Below are 25,412 nucleotides of genomic sequence, written 5' to 3'. Positions count from 1 at the left end.
GCAAAATGGAAATGAAACAACAACAGACTAATGAGTGAAGAGAAGTGGCAGAAGCCACTTTAAGCAAGTATATTACACATATAATTTTAGTCAAATCAAAAGGTCTTGGCTAACGTCATACCTAAAAAGGCAAACAGTGAGAACTAAATATAGATCAAGGGATAAGGGAAACAACAGTAAATATTACGACTAGGAACCATGGCATAACATACATTCATGGATAAAGGAGTACTCACCATTGCTCGCCCTTTCTGCAAATCCAGGCTTATGTTGACTGGGAAACTAACCAGCAACCCTTGGGATTAGGGCAACATGTGGCATGTATCAATAGGCCAGACATTATACATTACACACGCTTGTTGCCTTTAGATTGGCTGAAAGCATAGATTTTCTAGCACTTTTATCTACTTTTAAATGTGCATTGTGATATGGGGCAAGAAGCAGTATGAGAAACAGCTTTCCTCACTGCATCATTATCCGAAGTTTAAAAATGTACTCTAATAACAGAGATTGAAAGAGAAACTATGCAATTGAAAAATACAACAGTGAAGAATACCTGTAAATAGACATCCAACCTCTTCTGAGTAAGGTTCATCGTCTGGAGTAACTTTTCATCTTGGTTGGTAGACTGCACATTTTGTTGCTTAACAACTGCTTTTTTCTCCTTCAAATACTTTTCTCTTGACGACTGGAACCAATGCAATGAGTCAAACTCCTGGTACTGATCTAAGAGCTTTAAAATGTAAGCCACACCTACAGCAAAAAATATTAATAAAAAACACAATAACTTGAAGGGATCTTCAAAACAGTGTACGTGATCTACCTGTTACACCATTAACAAACATAATGTCACACGTTATTAAACAATATACAGAATATGCCACAGCAGTCGAGGGACTGAACGTCCCTTTATGAAACTGCTTTATCGCAGACAACTTTGATTTGTATAATGTACATAGTAAATTCTGGACAGGGTCCTAGATGAAGGGGAACTGGTTTACACACTCGAGTAGCAAACGTATCTTTAATACTAGGGCTCGAATACCTATTAGTTCAATTGTGCTGAAAGTGCTTGCACAATCACGGCACATCATGTAGACTTAGCACAGTAGAGCACTTATGACAGAGACTGTCCCTTGTTGAATGCCATGGCACTGGGATGTATCCCTGCCTCTCTGCAAGCAGTCAGTACACAGACTGAAAAGCAGGGAACATTAAGCACATGAAATCTCTATACTCATCTTTCTTAAACCCACTCGGCAGCACAATATAATGCAGGTGAGGCACCTCAAAGGACAACAGAATGACTCTTGGACGCTACTGAGTGCCCATAATGTGTGCGGGTGTAAAATCGTAGGGCTTCTGACAAAAAAGAACCGGAAAGAATGACGTGAAATAAGTAACATCGTATAGAAATGTTGTTGGGCGAAAGTTGATATGCATATGAACATACTTAGGTCTGTCGAGAGACTGCTTTCACCAGGCTAATGTAGTCTCCAAAAGAATGCATCATAATAAAAGTACCATCACACTCACAAAGAGGGTGGGGTCAGCTCTCTCTAGCTATCGGTTTACTGAAGTGTGAAAGTAATGTTAGGTCAGCCCGGAGAAAAGCACTGCCACAGTGTGGGGGTGGGCAGCCCTCTTCGGCTATCGTTCGCTCGGTTGATATTGTCAGTCTTATCTAAGACCAGCCGACAGGACAAGTATGTGTTGAGTCATGGCACTTTGCCTGTGCACAGGAGTGGCAATGGGCATCGAGTGCGTGAAGCCCTTGAAGTGGTAGACTTTTTATATACATTCTTTGTTGTTAAAAAGTGTCAACGAAGTTACAAGGCACGATGTTTCTGAACACAGTCACGTGTAACTGTATGCAGCATTCTTCTGTGCAAAATGAATTATAGGTTAGTGTTGTATTGCCAATGCAGTTTAATGCTTTTCTTTTAATTAGTCTGAATGCTTATTCCCAACAATGATATGTTTTTACTATAGATTTAACACTGGCCTGGCAAATATAAGCGGCGGGATAGATAGCATGTATGCATTAAATGTGTATAAAGTCTGTTCTCCCCTAACGAGAAATGAGCGAATTGAACTAAAAATTGGTGCCGATGATGATGTAATATATAGTTAAGGTGCACACAGCATAATAATGATGTGAGGTAATGTTTAATCTAGTGCTACTTTCCATAGTGTTGTTTTAAAGAAACGTCAATAACAGACATTATCGGCTGTGGCATGTTTTCTTTTTTTGTTGCATATGTTTCTACTACATCACTGTGGGCTTCACAGCATGAATGATCTTGCTGATCAGTTAGCCATTGCACCAGAAACAATTCAGGCCAGTGGTACTTCACCTGTGGTCCAGGGACCCCTAGGGGTCCGCGAAGCCTACTCGGGGAGCAACGACTGCTTAGAAAATTAAATTATATTAGCAGATTAATAAAGTGTTTATAAATAAAGAACCAACATTTAAAACGGAGAATTTTAAAACATTCTGTAAATGTGAAGTCATTTGAAATTGGTGGCTAAAAATTAGGTTATTATCCTTAAATTGATTCGTGGGAGCAGTGCAAGTGCAAAAATTTAAACAAGCCTCCCTTCTTTTCTTCCTCCTCTATATTATCATTTATAAAGGAGAGAATCTACTTCAAAGTCGTATCAAGAATCACCGGCCGTTGGGATAGCAGACAATAATTACTGCCTTCACACAAACACATACCCTATTTCAATGAATTGGCATCCAGGGTTGGCTGGCTGACTTCTAAAGAGCTGGTCTCTAAATAGCAGGCTCAAACTGAAGTGAGTGAGCACACCTTCTCCTAGGGGAATTTAGGTCGATTCTTCCCCTGGAGAAATATGTATATATATATATTTTTTGTTGTTGTTTACTTTTCAAAAAGATTTCGATCATATCATGTATTTTCACCACCATTTTAAAACACTTGTCTAACAAGTCACACTGCAGAGATTTGTGAAGGTTCACCCATGAAATACCCTAGAACATTCTAGCAACAAGCATTTGCGATGCAATATGTCTCGCATTGACACGATTTTGAGCTATTGGCATAGTAAGTGACAATACCTTCCATTTATGTTTTGGGTTTTAAAATATAAATACAAGGCATTGTTTTTTCCAATACTAATAGCTTAAAATCGTCCGGTTTGATAACTGCATTGAAGCCGGTGGACACCTCTAATGAGGTCCCCCCACACCACACTGATTACAGGCATGATCCTCGTTCTAATTCCAGCTGCGTTAGCCTCCCCATAACTTAAGACCAAAGTAATCTCATCAAATTCATACAGTACGTTCTTCCTCCATCCAACCGGCTCCTCTAACTTACTTTCCGGTCACTGGCTCCTACGGTTCGGTTCGCTGCACGTCCTCCTGCTGCTGATTAGCTATCTTTCCTGAGCATTAATGCAGTGTTGCTGCTCGGCGTGTGCTGGATTCTGGAAGTGTGGCCCTTACGTGACTTGCTAACAGACTGGCCTCAGAAAGCACAACACGGTGATGGAGACCTGCGGAGCGACATGTGGGTGTCCCAAGAGAGACTGCTTTCTGGGACAGGCAGGGAAGTGCATGTAAATCACCAAAGAAGAAAGCATCTAGTTACCATTAGAGGAAGTTACCATTTGGTGAAGGAGGCCGACACAGGTCACCCTTTCTATCTGTCCCATATGTACCCCACTATCTGGTCATCCAGGCCCCATGAAGGAAGGGCTCAGGAACCCCAGTAGTCACACTTTTGTCAAGGTGCGTTCCTCTCGAGAAACCTGATCCCATCTGCTCCTTCCTCCCACCTGGTGTTGTGTGAGGACATCCCGTCACATTTTTGTGTATTTACAGCTACAGATGCTATGTTGAGTAGAACCATGAGGAATATATAATCAAAAAATAAAATCTCGGATAGCTCTTCTGTGTGAAAACATGTTTGGAGGTCAGGTCACCCTTGAGGCCCCACAGTCTCTAGTTCTCTACCGTGGAGAAGTTCCAGTGGTTTGTGGGCTCAGCGCTTACACAGCAGGATGGAGAAGAGCAGCAGAGCGGCGAATGGCAAGGAGCAGGTAAGTCCTTTTCATGTTTTCAGCTGTCTGTACGTCCGTTCCCCCCTCACCCCATAACCCCATACTCCTCCCCAGCCTCTCTGCTGCACGATAAGCCGCTACTGGTGGCTTGTGGCTAGTGCCATAGAGAAAGGGGTATTTGTTCATAAAGCATAATGCCCACTGTGCTCGTTTTCCAGGTTGTAAACATTTGCTGTTGTGAAGCACTCAGATGCAGATGCTCAGTATGGAATTGTTTTCTTTGATGTGAACATTTACTGTTGTAAAGCACTCTGATACCTTCGGGCCTTGCTGGCGCTATATAAAACTCTCAAATAAATAAATATTAAAAAGGCACAGGTACTCAGTACCAGACAGTACCTGCCATTTAAAGTACCGAGCTGCATCAAACCCACTGGTCCACCATTTGCCTAAAAAAATGCTGGGACACTAGTTAAAACAGTCAACCAACTCATGTTGAAATACGGGAAAGGGAATAGGGTTGAAAGGGGCAAATGTTACACTTTAAAACTTCGTTGAGAAACATGTATGTAAGGGTGCGATAGTCCTGGGGAGGGAGTCGGTGGCACACAGTGTGTCCCCCAGGGAGGGGGGGGAAGTGGGGGGGGGGATAAGGACTTCCGGAGATCAGAGCCTTACTTCCTGTACAAACTCTGACAGTCAACGGCCCTCCACGTTTGTATGGGGGATGGAAAGGCTTGTTCTAGGTTTGATGGAATCTTGTATTGATGCAGCCCGTGATGCACCTGTTCTGTGTGTACTAGACAAACCTGAGATAAGCTTTCGATGCACAAAAGTTAATGACTTACTGATCTACTAAATGGAGATAAAACAGAAAAGCCACACCCCCTTCCTCCCTCCACTCTCCGGACACTAACATCATACATACAAAGCTCGACGAATGAAACATATCCCAGGATGACTCGGACTCTAAACCTCGGAACTGTGTGGGCGGCACCAGGGGCGGATTGGCAAGGCGGGCATTCGGGAAAGGGCCGAAGGGCCGGTGCCTCAGTGCCCTCTGTGGGCCGTTTTTTTTTCTCCCCTGTCCCAGTCCACAGAGAGTGGACTAGGAAAGGGGAGAAAAAAACGGCCCACAGAGTGCACGGAGACAGAGAAAATGAAAGCAGCCTCGCTGTGCGGCCAGACAACGATTGTCAGCTGTGGGCTCTCCTTCACCCCTACCCTGCCAAGCAATCAAGCTGAGGCTGGGCTGGGGAGGGGTGATTGTTTGCAATAATGGGCCTCCCTGGGGGCCAGGTGTTTCTCAGGCCTTTGAGCCATTTGCACCTCGGCCCCCTGGGGCCCATGCAGCCCAGAAACGGTGTTATTCTTAACACCTCGCCCACAGCCCTTCACATTCAGGGCATATTGGGCGAGGAAGAATGGGTCTTGCTGTGCGGGCCAGGTGATGTTTGGAATTTGTTTGTTTTATTTATTTATTTATGCGACTTTACCCGAAGGTGTCAGAGCGCTTCACACTAGGAACAGCAATAATACATGAGGAGAAAATTATAAGTGGACAAATTACAAAAGCAAACGTTAAGTTACATGAATCAAAAGTGACAATAGTGAGCAACCAAAATACAAGAGGAGCAAACGATACATTACAGGAGGAAAAAGAGATATGTGTGCAGGTTACAAAAGCGTACAAAATACAAGTAGAGGTATAATACTGCAATTAATGGCAGACACTCCAGCACAAGAACAAACGTTACGTAGGCAATGGTGGCACTTGTGCAAGTATCTAAAGTAAACAAAAGTGAGAGGTAGCAAACAGTGTGTTACAAGAGAAAAGTGACTTGTGCAAGTTACAAAAGGGTACCATACACAGGTACAAGGGTAATACTGCAGTAAATACTCAAACTGCCAGAACACACTGGGAAGGCACTTCCCATGCACCAGCTTCACCTCAGCCTCCCCCCTGGCTACCTGGCTACCTTGGATGACCCAGAAAGCTGTGTTTTGTGCTCCCCTGCCAGGACATTTTCCCAAGGCCTGGATGGTTGATTAATTTACTAATTGCAGGGGCCTTACCTCTGTTCATGTGCTCCTGAGCTGAAGGTCTGGGGAGGGCTGAGTAGGTTAGTAATAGCAGGGGCTTTGCTGCTTTTCAGGTGCTCCTGTGTTGGAGGGCTGGAATAATTTTGTGACAAAAAGGGGCCTTGCTATTTTTTTTAGTTGCTCAGCATGTAGGCCATTGTCACCTTGGCCCTGTGTCGTGTGCAAGAACAGTATCCTCCCACTTTCATTCCTTGTCTGTGCAAATGGTGTTTCATGAAAGGGCACGCCCCTTGAATGTGGGCCACGCCCCTTAAATATGGGCCACGCCTCTTGAATGTGGGCCACTTTTTTCGTCAGTGCCCGGGCCGAATTGTGATCCCAATCCGACCCTGGGCGGCACTTACACAGCGCTACGAGGCCTTAATAATGACAGGTTGAGCGCTAAAAGATAACACACGTTTGTCAATGACTATGCCAGTATAGTAACAGGTCGTTGCTCAGTGCACACTCTGAATACCGGATACTGACGCAGTGAGATGCAGAAGTGCTCCACAATTAATGCGCAGACTGCCCTCTGGTAGATGCGGGGGCAAGGGCTCTCTCTCTCCTTCTGCAGTATGCCAGGCTTACCCAGCAAGAAGCACGGGATCTCCCCCACCTCCCCCTGCTGCAGGATGCCCATTGGTCGATTTTACTGTGAGTGTTTTTAGAAATAAATTACCTGCTCGTACACAGTTTTTGAGGCAGACCTTGCTTTGAAGGCATGTGTGTATTTTAACACCGTCGCACTCGATGCTTAATAATTTACTTTATATTCCATTTCCAAGATTTATTGCATGGGACACTGCCCGTTGACAAATGTAAACAATCACTCATTAAACCGGTTGAGCTTGAAACAAGCCAACCCCGCGTGCATGTCCGTGATTTCATGAGCGCTAGAATATTCCCCTGTATGTTACACTGCTCCACATTTCATGGAGATTTCCAAATATAGCTCATCAGAATGAGACCGAATGAATCCATGCAAGCGCTAGAAAGCACGAGGCTGTGGGATGACTCACTCCATCAGTTACCACTGACGCCCAGCTTGGAAAAGACCCCGCCCGGACCCCCAGGCAGTAGCATCTCCAGGCCAGCAACTGTCTCTTGTCTGCTGTGAGCCTGTTTTCGTGGTGGGTCTCGGCACGTAGAGCGCTTTATAGCGCTTCATACCGTTCTCAAAGCGTTTCCCATAGATTAAAATGGAAACGTAACACGCGTGCTTCCGTTAACACTGTTTCTTCGTGGCAGAGTATATATCCCCCCTTAATAGAGCGAAGTACATTACAAGTTTTGCAAGGTCTTTAATTTTTGTTTTTCAAAATCAGTTGCGCATTTGATAGAAAATGCACGAATCCACGAGGAATCTGAAAACACACATTTGTGCATTCTCTAAAGCGACAAAACCGCACTTCCCGTTAACAAGGCGAGAGTGGAAACACCTCAAAACCGAAAGTGATAAAGCCAGTGTATACCAGAACAAGCGCTCGCCATTGGGGGAAGGCAACGCTGTTTATATTTGCATTCACTTTCGAAAGCGCAATGCAAAAATAAACACAGGGCGCCCTGTCTCCTTTTGGGAGGCCCATCAGGACTAGATCTTAGAGGTTGTTTACATAACAGTCTCCTCACGACAGCCGTGAAGCGGGAGACCCAGTCCGGATGGGTCGTCCCGAAAGGAGAAAGGGCGGTAACTAAAAAGCCTAATTTTCAATTGGAAGCCACCGTTTCCATAAATGCTGACGCTACCCAATGAAAATTAGGGGCGGGGCTTCAAGAACCCTTCTGAAATATAGTCACCCACAATATGTCTCGCAGATGCGAGCGGCGCATGCGCTGCAACGCAGGTCTGCGAGACCTAAAAAGTGCATTTTCTGATTTAATTTCCCTTAAAACTATATGTATTAGAGGCAGCTAAAAAAAATTTGGTATGCCATTTTATATGCCCACCTATCATATTTTCAAACTACATATTGCATCTTTCTTCACATCTAGCTTTCACATCCTTTCATGTTCTTATTTTCCTATCTTGCCTCTTCCACATATATTTTGAGCCCTGAGCCGCAGCAGCAGTAATATACGAGTTTGAAAATGGTAAAATACATACCAAGATGTGCAATTTAAAAGTAATGAGTAAAAGCAACACTGGAACGTATAAGAGGAAAGGTTACCTAAACTGCAGCAAATGATCAACATCAGTAATTTTGTTCTTAAAATAAAGTGATAGGCAGTAAAAAAAAGTGTAGATTAACCATTAACGCACTGCTTGATTTTCAGTAACATTCACAATTCGGAAAATAAGATGCTAAACTGATCTCATTATCTAAACCAGTATGAGTAGACCATAGAGAGATAGCCACGGTTAGACAGCTCTGGTAAGTTCATAAACTAGAGCGACCAGGGCCGGTTCTAGGATTTGCGAGGCCCTGGGCTAAAAGAAAATGTGCGAGGCCCCTCTAATGTAGATAAGTGGCCCCTTGCAAGGAGACCATTCACAGACACTGTGGGAGGCCTATTGTCCAGCATTTTGTCGCCCCCCCACAGTTTTAACTTTGAGCCCACAAGCATTTCTCACACCTTCAGTCCGATAAGTGTGAGAATTGCTTGTGGGCTAAAAGTTAAAACTACGGGGGCGCCAAAATGATGGACAATGGGCCTCCCACAATGTCTGTGAATGCGTCTCCTTTCAATTGAAGGGAGCGTCTCCCTCCCTTATGTATCCAGATACCATCCCTGAGAGGCCAAGGGAGGGCGGGCCCCTCCATTTCAAAGAAAGGTGACACCTTTCTTTGAAATGGATCGCCAGGGAACCGACAGGACACATCACCAGTGCTGGTGTGAGGCCTGGACAGCTGCCCACGCTGCCCATGCCTAGCGCCGGCCCTGAGAGCCACCACTTATTACTTATGTCAGCTACACCTTACCTAAAGGCTCGCCTATAGACCCAAAGGGGGGTCATCCGGTGGGCGACGACGCTTCGGAACCGCCAGCGGAGTTGGCGTTACTGGACGTGATGGCGGCGATAGAGGGTGTCCAGTCATCACTGGGCCAGAAGATGGAGTCCTTGGACAATAAGCTGGACGTGGTCACGATCGAGGTCAACCTTATCCGGGCGGATCTCATGAAGGTGAGTGAAAAGGTAAAATCATTGGACATCGAAACGGCCAGCTTGATTGACGATGTGGCGTTGCTCCAGCAGGAAGTGCGCGACCTTAAGGCCTCCCAAACCCCTGACAGACGAGAAGCTGGACGATTTCGAGGGGAGAGCCTGACACAATAATATTCGCAATCTTGATGTCCCGGAGAAGGCTGAGAACCCTGCCCCGGATCTGTTCATCGAGGACATCATCCTTAACTATCTCAAGCCCAAGGGACTGGGTAACTTTTTTACGATTGAGCGGGAGCACAGGGTGCCTGGGGGTCGGCCCAGACCAGGGGCGCCGCCTTGCCCGATGATCGCGAGGGTCCTGAACTTCAGGGACAGAGAGGCTATATTGCAGGCCACACGTTTGCCTCTTCGATATGAGAATGCCACCCTCTCTTTCTTCCCTGATTTCACGCAGCTTGTCCAAAAACAACGTCAAAGTTTCCTTGCAGTGAAGAAGAAACTTAGGGACAAAGGCTTGAAGTATGCAATGATGTTCCCAGCGAGGCTATAGGTGAAAGCTGATGGGAGAGCCTGGTTTTTCGATAACCCGGAGGTGGTATCGGACTGGATTGAATGGAAATGAAATGAAATTAAATTGGGTTTATAAAGCGCATGGCTGCCCTGAAGCGTCCCAGCGCTGGTAAACTGATAACAAAGAACTCAAGAAGGGAAGGTCTTAAGAAGTGATAGGGAAGAGAAAGGTTTTAAGTGCTTTTCTAAATTTAAGGTAGGCGGGTTCCATCCGGAGATCCCTGGGAAGGGCGTTCCACTTATTTGCCGCATTCAGCGAGAACCGGCGACCTCCGGTACGAGCTTTCCTTACTTGACTTAATTGATAACCATACCCTGGCCCCACCGGAGGGGCGTGATCGGGAAGGAAGAGGCGAGCAGTAGGAGCAGGACTGATGGCGGCCGATGGAACTGTGGACTCATGTGTAATGTCAGGTAGTGGGGCTGGACCCACGGATGTTTCCTATCCTGTTCAGCATAGTGATAGTGTTAGTTGTGTGGGCCACTCCGAGTTTTAAAAGCTAAAGTTTGCTGGGGAGCCAGGCAGGGGTTCGGGGGTGCGGGATATCGACTCTCCTCCGCGTTACTACCTTTCGTTCTTGTAGAGTTAGAGTGTTGTGCGACAGGCACACTGCCAGATGGGGATGGGCGCAAGCCGAGAGCAGGGGTGGAGGGAGGGGAAGAGGGGTTTGGGGTTAGCGGGGCTCCAGGTGTTCAGGGCCACGCTGTTTGTGGGTTTGCTTGGTTATTGTTTTATGTTAACATCATCAGGGGACAGTTTAGCAAATGTGACACTTCTATACCAGCTCAATGTCGAATCGTGGGAGGGGATCGGGATCAAAGTGCTTAGCTGGAATGTGAACGGGCTGGGTGATAAAATCAAGAGGGGGATGGTGAGTCAGTTCATCAGACGCCACTACCCAGACGTGGTGTTATTGCAGGAGACACATCTTAATGGGAATAGGTGCATGGCCCTACATAGGGGGGGCCACAGGTTGGTGGCACACGCGGGATTCACGCCCGGATCAAGGGGAGTTTGTATCTTACTCAAAAATTCTTTGCCCATACCATACAAACCACCTGGTCTGATCAGTGGGGTAGATATGTTGACATTTTGGACCAGTGGGAGGGCCAGACCGCTACCTTTCTGTCCATCTACGTCCCACCAGGTCTACAGACAGACACATTTCAAGATTTGGGGACCTTGGTCATGGGGGAGACTTTAATGCGGTAATGGATGGTGAAATGAATAGCCACCTGCCTTGACTGTTGCGGCCGGCGCAAAAGTGGCTCCCTGACTACCTGGATACAATGGGGTTGGTGGATAGTTGGCGGAAGCGGAATCAGAGTGGCGTACAATATACACATGTATCGGCCCGGCACCACAGTTTGTCCAGGATAGACAACATCCTAGTTCCAGCCGCCCAGGCGTGTGCGATTTGGGAGGTACGGCATCTGGGGGAGAGGCATTTCCGACCACACCCCGGTCTGGCTTTGGCTGGAATTTGACAGGGTTACTGCAGGTAGGATTGCTCCCATCAACCCATGGCACCTTAGAGACCCCGTAGTCAAGAGAGATATTGCCCAAGCCATGGACAGGTAATTCCAGGACAACCAGGGCTCAGTGGATTCGGAGAAAACCTTGTGGGACGTGTTCAAGACGGTTGTCCGAGGTGAGGTCTTATCCCTGATAGTAAAGAAAAAGAGGGAGCTGCAGACCGAGTTGGAGAAAGCAGAAGAGGCAGTGATAACGCTGGAAAAGGAAATATCCCAGACAGTGACACCGGAGGGTCCTCACCCTCTTAAATTAAGGTAGGACGTGTTTGGGAGCCTAGCTAAGAAAGGGGCCAATGCGCAACACGGCGAGACCCAGGGAAGGGTGTACGAACACGGGGGTAACTTGATTGCTTGGCTGGAGAGGAAAGAATGTGCATCGCGGTTAGTGCCAGAACTGCACGGGGAGAACTCTGAAGTCATCATGGAACCGCAGGCTATTGCCAACAGGTTCGCAGACTACTATAGGACGGTGTATCGATCGGATGGGGGGTATTCGAAGGAGGATAATAAAGGGATGATTAGAGACATCCAGCTGCCCAGGCTCACCAACGATGACCGTATATACCTGGACTCTCCGCTTACCAACTATGAGGTAGCGCAGGCTATCAGGGGGTAAATTCTGCTAAGGCCTCGTGGTCGAATGGCATTCCAGTAGAACTCTAAAAACTGAACTCTAATACACTCGCTCCATTCCTCCACTCTATGTTCAGTGAGAGCAAAGACAGGGGGCAACCTCCGTATGACCAGCGGATTGCCAACATCGTGGTGATCCATAAGGAGGGCAAGCCCAAGTTGAGCTGTCCATCGTATAGACCCATCTCGCTCTTAAACTTAGAGCCTAGGGTCTTGGCGAAGTTGCTAGCGACAAGGTTATCCAAGGTCATTACCACCTTGGTACACACGGACCAATCGGGTTTCATGCCACGCCGTAATACCGCCCTCAACCTGCGTCGCCTTCACGTGGTCCTGTGTCGTACACCAACGATTCGGGAACCGGCAGTGCTGGTGTCGTTGGATGCAACTATGGCGTTTGACAGAGTTGAATGACCCTACCTTTTCGTAGTGCTGGAGAAGCTGGGTATTGGACCGGAATTTATTGATTGGGTGCGCCTCTTGTACGCGGATCCGATGGTCCGGGTTGTGGTGATAAACCGCAGGTCCCCCAATTTCTTCTTGAGCAGAGAGACCAGACAGGGATGCCCCCTGTCCTCACTCCTTTTTGCATTGACACTGGTGCCATTGGCGGTGTGGGTCCAGCAGGACCATTCCATACGTGGGATCCAATGGACTCTTGAGTGGGAGGATAAAATCTCACTATGGGGACGACATCCTGCTTTACCTCACTAACCTGAGGGGGTCCTTGATCTTTTTCTTGGACGTACTGGCTATTTTTGGGAGGTACTCAGGCTTCGCCATCAATTTGGCCAAGTTGGTCCTTTTCGTCCTTCAAGGGGACCCGCTGGTGGTCCCCAATAAGTGCCTTATACAGATTGCCTTATATGGTTATAGATACCTCGGTATCTATGTTACCCTGGATCCCGGGGCTTGCTTCACAAACAACCTGTCCCCCCACTCCGGCGCTCTTTAAGGGCGATGTGACACGCTGGAAGGCGCTTCCACTCTCCCTTTTGGGTAGAGCAGTACTCTTTAAAATGGTGGCTTTGCCCCGGTTCCTATATGCTCTGCAGAATGCCATGGACCCATTCCCCGCACCATACTTTCAGGAAATAAAGTCCCTTCAGAGACGGCTGCTCTGGGACGGTAAACCCCGCATCGCCTATTCTAAGCTTACCCTACCCTCGTACGAGGGGGGCATAGGGCTGCCGGATATTAAGCAATATTATTGGGCCTCTCAGCTTGCAGCAGTGAACTACAGGATTTAGGGGCCCCTGATGACCCCGGCTACGCGATGGACCGCTGGCAGATGCCAGGGGGAGACTATACCAGGGCACTGTATTCAGGACCCCGCAGGTTCCACCTCACAGGACCAACGGCACACGCCGTCCTGGCGTGGCACATGGCCAATAGGCACCTCAAGTGGGAGGGGAGGCTTACACTGGCAACCCCATTATGGAGTTCAGAAAAGCTGGGCAGTTTGTGGAAATCGAAGGGATTTGACAGATGGGACCTAATTGGTATCTCACGCATAAAGGATATTTGGAGGGACGGCTCGATTCTGTCGTTCGAGTCCCTCAAGCTACAATATCACCTGAGCGATGGTGAATATTTCCGGTATCTCCAGGTACGACATGCATTACTAACACATATCCCCAGAGACACAACACTCCCAGACGCTTCTCCACTAGAAGATAGAGTGCTAGATGGCCACCTTCCGGAGAAAACCATTTCGTTATTGTATAAAAAGCTCATAAACAATATAGCTGACCTGTTAGAACTTCTCAGACGGCAGTGGCAGGAGGATGGGCTCGAGGTTGATGATGAAGAATGGCAGGAAGCGGTGTCATCCCCGCGGGTCGTGGCAATCCCGATGAGGCTCAAATTGATGCAGTTAAAGATCTTGCATAGGTCATATGTAACGGGCACCTGTTTGATTCACATGGGCCGCTCGGAGAGCGGGGAATGCAGGAGGGGATGCGGGTAGCTTGGGACATTTACACATACTTTGTGGCACTGTGCAAGGGTGCAGGGGTTCTGGGGGAAGGTTCACAACACGTTGCATGTGGTCCTAGGTACGGAATTGCGTCTGGAAGCCCATAGGTGTATACTGAATGTCTTGGAGGCAACTGACCTTAATGCATGATAGCGAAACGCAATGTCGCCCAGTGGTGGGGAGCCAGTCAGCCGCCCCGGGTGGAGAAATGGAAGTAGGACCTGGACTGGTGCATGTTTAGGGAAAGATCAGTATATTCAGCCTGGGGATGTCCAGGGAAATGGGGCAAGATCTGGGAGGCCTGATCTTGCCCCAAAGGGCCTTGAAGAGACTGAGGAGCACTTGTCCCCTTGATCTAGCAACTGTGCTAACTGCAATGTATCGTGTGGTATGGAATGTCATCAACAGCTCTTTATTACATTGTACCATGTCCCCTGATGTTTTTCTTTGATTGTTTTTGTGTAATAAAAAGAAATAAATAAATAAAAAGTCACCATTAAAGATAATTAAACGATTTCACAAATCATGACATAACAGCCTGCAAGTGCACAGTGCTACCAGTCACACAAAATCAGCGATAAACATTTGCAATTTAGCAGGAATTGCCACTTGTATATCAGCTATAACATTTTATGGAATTGTAATAACTTCACCCCATCAGCTTGACTTCTTTGAAAATTGCAGAATATTGGCCCTGCATAGTGAAACCGAGGTGATGGTACGTGACTTGACAGGCAAGAATGTAACACCCCGAAATCCTTTGATGACCCACTACTACAAAATCCAGGTCTACATCTGAAGCAGCTGCAGGAGATGAAGCCATGATGATACTGTTTTCCGCAGACTGGGCACTTACAAAGGTATTGAGAATAAAGGTGGTTTGTGTTGGAGATGCACCACTTACAAATCACTGGCTCCCGTCTTGAGAGGTTTGGGTTCAATACAAGTCTCAACTTATTGTTTAGCTCCTCTTCCAAAGTATATAAATAGCAAGTTCCTCATGAAAATGTTACTTACCTTCGGTAACAATATTTCAGGTGGATATTACCTGCAGATTCCTCACCTCTTAAATACTCCCCCAGGGGCCAGACTGTTCTGGAAAACTTCTGCAAAGCTCTTTCTCAATAGGGGATGATGAAAGTAATGCTCCTGGACGTCCCCCTACTCCATATAACATCCCATCATGACAACGGCAGGTTCTCATCAATATTTGACACAGCCGAAGCAGAAAGTTGCGACTGACATCATGAAAGACATGTAGTGCAACAACACAAAACTGAAATCCTATTATGTTTTGGCCCCTAACCAATCACCATCAAAGGGGAGGTGGAAGGGATCGGTGAAGAATCTGCAGGTAGCTGAAGTATTCACCAGAAATATTGCTACTGAATGAAAGTAAGTAACTTTTACTTCTAATGCAGATTCCACACCTCTTGCACAAATTCCCAAGCCATACCCACATCCGGGATAGAGGATCTCAAAGGATTGTTAAACTATGAAGTCCTGGAGTACAGAGGCAAAATTACCATCTCTTCTCACCTCCGAACCCAAGAAGTAGTGCTTAGCTAAAGTGTGAACGGATGCCCAAGTGGTCTTTCAGCAAATGTTACTAACGGGAACCCCACAAGCCAGAGTAGAAGTGGAAGATTTTCCTCTTGTGAAATGTGTTCAAATGCCCTCTGGGTTTTTGTTTGTGAGCGATGTCATAGCAGATATTAATATTATTATAATATTATAATATTAATGCCCAAGATATTCCACAGGGATATGGTCCTTTGTACTACTTTCCTTTACTACTGCCTACATAACTGATGAACAGCTGGTGTTCTTCAAGTAAATGTTGAGAATCTTTCCTTAACCTTTGAACTGGAAGTTGGGAGCTTTGGTGCTGACGGTATCTTCACTGTATCAGGTGCCGCTGCTGTAGCCGGGGATAGAATCAGTGACACCAATGGGAATGGTCATGCTGAAAGCGGCGTGGGTGCCATAGGCGATGTCTGTGGCACCATTTGTAGCGAGGGAAAACGGGAGAAGGGAGCTGAGAGGAAACAGCATACCCAGAGGTCCTATGGAGACCAAAGTCACTCACAAGGGGGCCACTGAATCTGCTTTGGGAAGTCTAGGTACAGCTATGGTGCCAGTGGCGGTGCTAACACCTCCAGTGTTGTTGGCTCTTGTGAGGGTTTGATTACACCAAAATCTGTCTCCAAAGAAGTCAAAGAGATGTCTTTGTTACCTACCTCTCTTGTGTCTGGTTTCATGCCTCCTCCTTTCCTTATGTTCTTTGTGGGATGATTTCAACTCTGATGACGCCAGATATCTGGAAACAGGCCTAGAATTATGCCTACTGCTATCATCCTTGGCCCAGGTCACAAAGAGCTTGGCTTCCTGCTCCATGATAGCCTAGGGATTCATGCTCTGACATGACTCACAGGACTTGGACTGATGATCAGAACCCAAACACCACAATCAAATGTCAAAGGTGTTGGTTACGAATATTTGTGCCTCGCAGTCCAGGTTAAACCCTGAACCTGAATCACTGAGCATTTTCTAAAGAACCATTAAGAAGAAGCCCAGGTTCTGAGTGAAGGCATCTGCTGGAAAGATGTCATGACCTCCGTGCTGCCATTGCTTGGCTGTCTTTCCCAGAAGCAGCTGTGTTGGGCTAACGCTGCCATGCTGACTACAAAGTACAACCGAACTAGTCACCAAATGTGTCCCCTACGATTAATACAACTTTAATCTTTTGTTTGAACTAGAGGAACACAGAGACTTCAATCTTATCAAAGTACAAAACACCCTTTTACATATACCAGACACCTAATTTTAAAGATGCCCATGAAAATACTGACATTTATTGAAATAATAAAATATAAAATGCACTGTTTGGCTTTTCGTAAACATTTAACATTTTCTCTGTGTGTAGATCCCACCCACCCCACCTCCTTTGATTAAGGCGTGCTCACTTGCTTTGCTTGCTGGAATCAGGTCAAGAATTAAACCTTCAAACCATACCATTTTCAAAGATCACGGGCAACCTCTGATCTAACATGCTAGATTTTGCAGGTTACTTAAACAGAGCGTGTTCGCATCTCCCACCCCCACCCGCCCCAGCCTAATATGACTGTGAACAACCAGAAGAACATTTTCAAAATGTAAAGCTCCCCCTTCAGATACACTGCTATGGTTCCTAACTAGAAATCTTGCATGGTATCTAGAGAGAGCACGAATGGTTTTGGGAAGATGCTAATGGTTGGCTCCAGTGGTGAAAGTGGGCAACAATACTGGTGGCAGTGGATAGTGGCCTCCTCAGTAAATAATAATCACACACATTTATTATTCTACAAATTAGGCACTGGCCACAGTCACTTTAATGTTTCACAACCTCAGTCTGTATTTATCCATTCTGTTAGAAATCCATTTAGGCACATGCCTTTTAGCTTGCAGAATAAAATTTAAAACACAAATTCCTCGAAGTATTAGCGAGAATTTTAAATGCTTTTGTGAATAAACTATCCTGTGCGTTCAGAAAATCCAGCCTCAGTTCTTGGTCTCAAGATCTGTCAAGTTCTAGTGTCATGTCCGAATGGGAACACCATGTAAAACCATTCTGAAGGTAAAAGTATGTAAATAAATACCGTTACCTTATCAGGAGCATAAACATGCGCTAATGTAAAGAAATAGTTAGCCTTTGCTAAGTCATGGACTGTCAGCACCTTTCCTTTGATAAGTTCTATCTAGCTATGCTAACCTATGATTCTAGTGTGAGAGAAAGCATGCAGGATTTCCTCACCCCACTGCTCACCAGTTTATCAGAACAAGTGTCCAACCACGACCAGATCAACCACTAGTTCTAGCACTTCACTAGGTTTTATGAACAGGTTACTTACCTTCCATAACACTTTATCTGGTAAAGACAATATCTAGCCACAGATTCCTTACCGTTAAATTTCCCCATGTGTCACGCTGGATCTGGAATATTTTTCGTAAACAGTACCCCTGTGCTGGTAGGTGCCGTTGGGTGGCTCCACATGGCATCGTCTATGTCGTCCGTGCAAGAAGTGATGTCCACATCACCTATATAGGCCCCACCTCGGCGCACGGACGTGAGTTTCTTTTCACAACTTCCCACTCCAGGATCGTGGAGCCATGAAGTGCACTGACACTTGTGTGTCTAAACTAGGACTCTGAAAGGGATCAGTCTTGGCCCTATAATCCTGTCCGCAGAGCAGGGAGGAGGGGTGGGTCGGCAAGGAATCTGCAGCTAGATATTGCCTCCACCAGATAAGGTGGTACCGAAGTTAAGTAACTTGTTTATCTGATAGAGAAATCTAGCCACAGATTCCTTATCTTTGAATAGATAAACAAAGCCATACCATCCCTGGAGGTGGGTCCGTGGACCAATTTCATACGAGGAAGTCCTGCAGGACCGAAGAGGGAAAGGGCCTATCCCTATTCACCTGCTGTCCAGACAGTAGTGTTATGTAAACATGTGCAGGGACCAGTGACAGTTGCATCGCTCCTGGGATTGGGAGGTCATCTGGGAGTGGTGAATATCAGAGGACTCTGGTCTCTAAAAGAATCCAATCTCCACATCAACCTGTTGGTGCTCTGAGTGATCCGATTGGTAATGAAAGCCTTCCTGCTCTCCATCAAGGGAAGGCTGGTACAAATGTTCACGGACAACACCACCACTGCAACAAACAGGGCGGGGTGGAGTTGTGGAGCCTTTGTCCAGAGGCCCTGCTTCTGGACATGGATGTAACATCAGTCTTTTCCTGATGGACCAGCGAGTTTTGGATGACCTAAACTGAGGGCATGGTGTCCCAACCGCTTCCCGAGGCCCCCGCATGATATGTCAGCCATTAGGCCAGCTAGCTCTACAGTGCCACTACCACCCCACTGTATCTTACAGTGGTGTAGGAAGTTTCTGGCAACCACTGGACATGCCAACTCTGATTCCTCAGGGATTGTGGAAAACAGTACAGTATGTTTTCGCTCAGACACTCATGTTTGCTTCCTCTCAGAAAATACACAGGATGGTGATTAGGATGTTTCAATAAGTATATATTGGTCTAGCGAAAGCCTTGTGTAAAACATATGAACTGCGACAATCAGGAAACAGAAGCATACGAAAGACATTAATAGTACCAATATTGTGAATAGTTGATACATTTCTCCCATAGTGCTAATGAGATGAATAGAAGCAGTTCAGATAAAAACAGTAGCACTTGCATATTCCTAAAATGCGCGACCTAATTAATGTTCCTAAATGTACATAGCCTAACCTGTATGTGTAGGTACATATGCGTATAGCTATGTGTATCTGTAGCTAAGAAACCCCTAGGGATGAACCAGCACCCTCACCTGATGGTATAGAATGAAGGACTCTCTCTCTGCGTTGAGTATGACAACCTGCAAGGGATGTCAGACCGCTGCGTGTCAGAGATTCGGCATGTAGGACCCAGTCTCCGCCTGGAAGGAATTCTCCTCTAATTTGTAGGGGGATCGAGGGTCTTTTATACTAAAGTGGTCAATCCAGGGTTTTTTCAACCATGGATGTTTTAAAAACAATCACAGATACTTTTCTAAACAAGTGTGATCATGCACAGCTGGCTGTTGGCCAAGGATGATAAAAATGGTGACCCCTATACCGGATAAATCTGCCGTGCCTGGGGCCATGTTTATGTACGTCAGGTGCAGGGATTATGATTGAATACTTAGAGCCTGGTGTCGATGAGAAAGGAGCAAGCTACTAGGTAAACGATTACCTGTTTAGAATCGTTATTGTCATGTGGATGGGACAATGTATGTAAAAATGAGGTATACATTGTGAACCAAGCCTACACCAGAAAATCCTGGAGGACAAAACGGGCAAAGTAGCCATCCCCCCGGACTTGACTATCCAGGCAGTAATGTCTGGTAAACTTGTGCATAGAAGCGCACGTGGCCGCCTGGCAGATATCGAAGAGTGTAACTCCCAGCGCCAAAGCAGTGGTTGCTGCCGTAGCTCTAGTGGTATGAGCATGCAACCCCACTGTAGAATCCTTTTTAGCGAAAGCGTAAAAAATCTTGATACAAAGGACTGCCCATCGAGATATGGTATGCTTCTGAACAGCCCGATCTTTTTTGGCACCCAGGTAGCCAACAAAGAGTTGATCATCCACTCGAAATCTTTTGTGTGGTCAAGGTAGAAGGACAGCGCACATTTTGGGTCCAGACGGTGGAGTCTCTCCTCCTCCTTGGAAGGGAGTGGATGCGGGAAAAGGTGGGTAGAGCAATAGTCTGCCTGATGTGAAAGGGAGTGACTACTTTAGCCAAGAAAGAGGATCTCATTTGTAGCACCACCTTGTCCGGATGGACTGAAAGGAAAGGAGGCTAAGAAGAAAGGGCCTGAAGTTCACTCATTCTGCGAGCAGAGGTGATGGGAACAAAAAAGGCAGTCTTTAGACTGAGAAGCCTGAGAGGACAGCTGTGAAAAGGCTCAAAGAGAGCGAACATAAGATAAGTCAAGACAAGGTTCAAGTCCCACTGAGGTATTATGAAAGGAGAAGGAGGATAAAATGCCTTTAACGGAGTGATTTACAATAGGGGACTTGAACAAAGAGGGCTTATCTGGCAGCTGAAGAAAAGCAAAAAGGGCTGCAAGGTAGCCTTTACGCGTGCCCAGAGCAAAGCCCTGCTGAGCCAAAGAAAGAAGGAATAAAAGAACCCCAGAAAGAGGGGCAGAAAGAGGATCCACAGCCTTTGCTGTGTACCATGCCAAAAACGTATTCCATCGACAGGGGTATACCGTCTTAGTGGAGGGTCGCCTGGCTGCCAAAATGACATTACTGACTTCAGGAGGAAGGCCAAAAGCTGTCAACTACCGCTACTCACTCTCCACACAAGGAGGGGGAGGCTGGACATGTTCGGGTGGAGGACCGTCCCCTGCTGCTGCAACAGAAGATCCTCCCAAAGGGGCATTAAGATCGGAGGATCGATGGCCATGCTCAGGAGCTCGGGGTACCAGACTCTTCGTGCCCAGTCCGACACCACAAGAATGACTTGAAACCGGTCGTGCCTGATCATCTTCAGCACTCGGGGCAGAAGTGGTGCACGCGGAAAGGAGTACATGAGGCCCCAGCTCCACTTGCAACAAAAAGAATCGCCGAGCGAGTGCTGCCTTGGAAACTCCAATGTGCAGAACTGCTGACATTGCAAGTTCTCTTCGGTGGGGAATAGATCTAACCAAGGCTCTCCCAACTGCTGAAAGAGACCTTGCACCACACCTCTGAGTGAAGACGTCATTCGTTATCCACCAGGCACCAACGGCATAGTTTGTCAGCACTGGAGTTCAGAGAACCCACCAGGTGTTGAACCACCAGGGTTATGCCCTGATGTTCCAGCCATTTCCAAAGGCGAAGAGCCTCTTGACAAAGGGTCCACGACCCCACCCCTCCTTGTTTGTTGCAGTACCACATGGCAGTGGTGTTTTACATGAACACCTGCACTGCCTTTCCTTTAAGGGAGGGAAGCAAAGCGCCTGGAGCTCCAACAGGTTGATATGGAGACCAGACTCCTCTGATCTCAGACTCCCCCAGGTGGCTGCCCCATCCCAGGAGTGATGCATCGGTCAACTCAGTAAGGTCTGGTTGGGTAAGGGAGAGGGATCTGCCTCTGGCCCAATCCTAGGTCGTTAACCACCACTGCAGTTGTTGCGCAGTCCCCTTCGAGATCTGGACGTAGTTGGAAAGATTCCCCTTATGCTGCGCCAACTGAAACTTCAGGACCTTCTGCAGAACCTGCATATGCCATCTGGCTTGATCTACCAGCAGAATGCAGGAGGCCTTGAGGCCCAGCAGCCTCAAAGTCATTGTCACTGAAATCCGGGATAGAGTCTGAAACACCGGTATCATAGCCCAAGTAACCTGGACTTGCTACTCGGGAGGAAAAGCTCGAAACTACACTTTGTTGAGAACAGCTTCAATGAAAAGAAGCGACAGAAGGTGCCAGCTGCGACTTTGGCACATTGATAGTTAACCCCAGAGAATGTAGGAGGTCCGCCATAGTCTGGAGGTGGGAGAAGACCACCTGGGGTGAGCCCGCCTTCAACAGCCAGTCGTTGAGATAGGGAAATACTGGAACCCCGATCTGCGCAGATGAGCTGCACCACCGCCATCACTTTTGAGAACACCCGAGGGGCACTGGTATGGCTGAAGGGGAGCACGGTGAACTGAAAATGCTTGTGGCCTACCGTGAACCTTAGGAAACGTCTGTAGGCTTGCGGGACGGGGATGTGAAAATAAGGGTTCTGCAAGTCCAATGCTACCATCCAGTCTCCAGGGTCAAGGGCAGACAGGACCTGAGCCACGGTTAGCATTTTGAACTTCTCCTTCCAGATGAAGCGGTTGAGGGCCCTGAGGGTCTTTGTCCTTCTTGGGCACCAGAAAATAAAGAGAATAGCAACCGCAACCTACTTCTGGTGCAGGTACCCTCTCGATAGCTCCCTTGGCCAAGAGAGCTGAAACTTTCTAGCGGAGAATAGCCAAATAATCCTCAGACATGCGATCGAGAGACAGTGGCATGGAGATAGGGGTAGTCTCGAAGGGGAGGGAGTAGGCCCTTCGGACTATCTGCAAAACCCACCTGTCTGAGGAGATGGATTACCAGTGGGGGAGGTGATGGCGAATCCTGCCACCCACTGGACGCTGATGGGCCTGAAGCACAAGTTACTTACCTTTGCATCCTCAGATTGTTTTTCGCCATGATGGGAAATGATGGAGTTAGTAGAAGTAAAGAGAAAGGATGTCCATGCGTGTGCATCTAAGTAAGATGAGTACTGGAACGGATACAAATCCCGGGGAGGCGGGAGGGCGTGTACGACTCTGCAGCTCTACATGCCAAGAACAGATGCATACTGGTAAGTAGCATTTTCCGTTCGAGGCATATGAGCTGCAGATCGTACACTTCGCATTGATAGTGCAGCAGAGTCTCCCCTAGCGGTGGTCGCTTGTATCCATTGCAGCATACGGAAATACTGTTCTAAGGACAGCTGGGCCTACTGCAGCTTGCTGCTTGGCTTGCACATCAACACAATAGTGTTTAGCGAAGGTGTGTATTGTAGACCATGTTGCTGCCTTGCATATGTCCTCTAGTGGTATATTTCCTAAGAAAGCCATAGAGGCTCCTAGTTTGCGAGTGGAGTGCGCTCTAGGAGGAACTGTTAGTGAACGTTTAGCTTTTTGATAGCATATTTGAATACACTTTAAATCCATCTGGCAATTCCTCCCTTAAAGATGGGATTGCCTTTGTGTGGGGGAGAGAAAGATACAAATAGTTGTTTTGTATTTCTGAAGGATTTAGTCCGGTCTGTGTAGTATAACAGAGCTCTCCTAACATCTAAGGTGTGTAAAGCCCTTTCTGCAACAGAGTCCGGTTTTTAAAAAAAACGCTGGTAACTCCACTGATTGGTTAAGTTGAAAAGGAGAAAAAACTTTTGGCAGGAATTTTGGATTGAGCCTAAGAACCACTTTGTTAGGATGTATCTGACAAAATGGCTCTTGTATTGTGAATGCTTGTATTTCACTAACTCTTCTGAGAGAGGTGATGGCAACAAGGAAAGCAGTTTTCCATGTTAGGAATTGCAATTCACACTTATGTAAAGGCTGGAAAGGGGGTCCCATAAGTCTTGTAAGGACCACATTTAGGTTCCATACTGGAGCAGGCGGTAACCTAGGTGGGATTATTCGTTTTAATCCTTCCATAAATGCTTTTATTGCAGGTACTCTAAAGAGAGATAGATGTTGCCTATTCTGTAAATAGGCTGCAATTGCTGCCAGATGCAGGCGTATGGAAGAATAAGCCAAATTGGACCTTTGTTGGTGTAGAAGGTAGCAAATAATATTCTGGATGGAAACATCCAGTGGATCAATGTGATTATTGTTACAATATATTGCAAATGTTTTCCACTTAGCGGCATAACATGCTCTGGTAGTGGGTCTCCTAGCTTCTTTAATTATGTTCATATAGTCTGGTGGTAGGTTTAAGTAACTGAACTCTAAGACTTCAGGAGCCAGATCGCCAAATTTAGTTGGCTTGGTTCTGGGTGTCTTATTTCTACATGGTTCTGTGTTAACAGGGATGGCGTGAGCCGTAACTTCTGATGTGGAACCAGTGAGAGATCTAGTAGTGTGGTGAACCACGGCTGACGTGCCCATGTGGGAGCCACTAGTATAAGTTTGAGAGACTGTTGTCTGAGCTTGCGTACTACTAGTGGAATGAGTGGGAGAGGCGGAAAAAAGGGAACGCAAATCTGCCTGACCAGTTCATCCAAATCGCATTCCCCTCCAACCGTGGGTGTGGAAACCTGGCGGCGAAGAATGGGCATTTTGCATTTTCGTGGGTGGCAAACAGCTCAATCTGTGGATGCCCCCACATTTGGAAGAATGGTTGAAGAACTTGTGGGTGTATCTCCCATTCGTGAATCTGTTGTGACTGACCTCTCAACAGATCTGCTATCTGATTGTGAATTCCTGGAAGGTGTTCTACTGTCAGGTGTATGTTTTGAGGAATGGCCCATCTCCAAATGTTCTGTGCAAGCCGGGACAGTTGCAGAGAGTGTGTCCCCCCCCTGTTTTTGTATATAATACATGGCTGTCATATTGTCCGTTTGGATTAGGACAGATTTGTTTTGTACTTGTACCTGAAACTTTTTGAGTGCTAGGAAAATTGCTAGCAGCACTAGATGGTTGATATGGAACTGTCTTTGTTGGTTGTTCCATTGGCCTTGTGTGGTATAATGCAAGAGATGGGCTCCCCATCCTGTGAGGGATGCATCTGTCATGAGCACTATCTGTGGAACAGGGTATAGGAACGGCCGTCCCTTTGTCAAGTTTTTGGTGTTCCACCATTGCAGAGAGCGATATGTACGGCTGTCTACCAACACCAGGTCTGTGAGCTGACCTTGAGCCTGATTCCACTGTTGTGTTAGACATTCTTGTAATTGACGCATTTGCAGTCTTGCGTGAGGAACTATGGAGATGCAAGACGCCATCATGCCTATTAGCCTCATGAACACTCTGGCTTGGAGAGACTGCTGGTGTTGAAAAAGGGAGACTAAGGTCTGAATGCTGTGTATCCTGGCTTGACTAGGATACTCTAGAGCTGTAGATGTGTCTACGGTAGCTCCTAGATATTGATGAAGGTGCGAAGGCTCTAGGTGCGACTTGGTGTAGTTTATTGTAAACCCTAAGTCGTGCAATGTCTGAATTGTTTGTTTTGTGTGTTTTACACACTGGTTGAACAATTTTGCTTTTATGAGCCAATCGTCGAGGTAAGGGAAGACATGTATCTGTTGTCTTCTGAGATGTGCTGCTACTACTGCTAAGCACTTTGTAAACACTCGTGGTGCTGTTGTGACCCGGAATGGAAGGACTTTGAACTGATAGTGCTGTCCCTGTAAGACAAACCTTAGATACTTCCTGTGAGCAG

At 46.7% G+C, this 25,412-nt stretch overlaps 1 protein-coding gene across 1 annotated transcript in view; it reads right to left on the bottom strand.

Moving 5' to 3' along the window:
* WASHC4 (WASH complex subunit 4) overlaps positions 1-25,412 on the bottom strand; it is a 975,954-nt gene that overhangs the window by 139,679 nt on the left and 810,863 nt on the right. The window contains exon 31 of the mRNA XM_086919270.1: positions 557-753. Within this exon, the coding sequence (XP_086775396.1) occupies positions 557-753 (197 nt within the window). The remainder of the gene's footprint in view (positions 1-556; positions 754-25,412) is intronic.

Source organism: Lissotriton vulgaris, chromosome 1_1, assembly GCF_964263255.1.
Source record: "Lissotriton vulgaris chromosome 1_1, aLisVul1.2, whole genome shotgun sequence".
Classification (NCBI taxonomy): Eukaryota; Metazoa; Chordata; class Amphibia; order Caudata; family Salamandridae; genus Lissotriton; species Lissotriton vulgaris.
The sequence above is the reverse complement of the archived record's forward strand: the minus strand, read 5'-3'. Positions and strand labels throughout refer to the sequence as shown.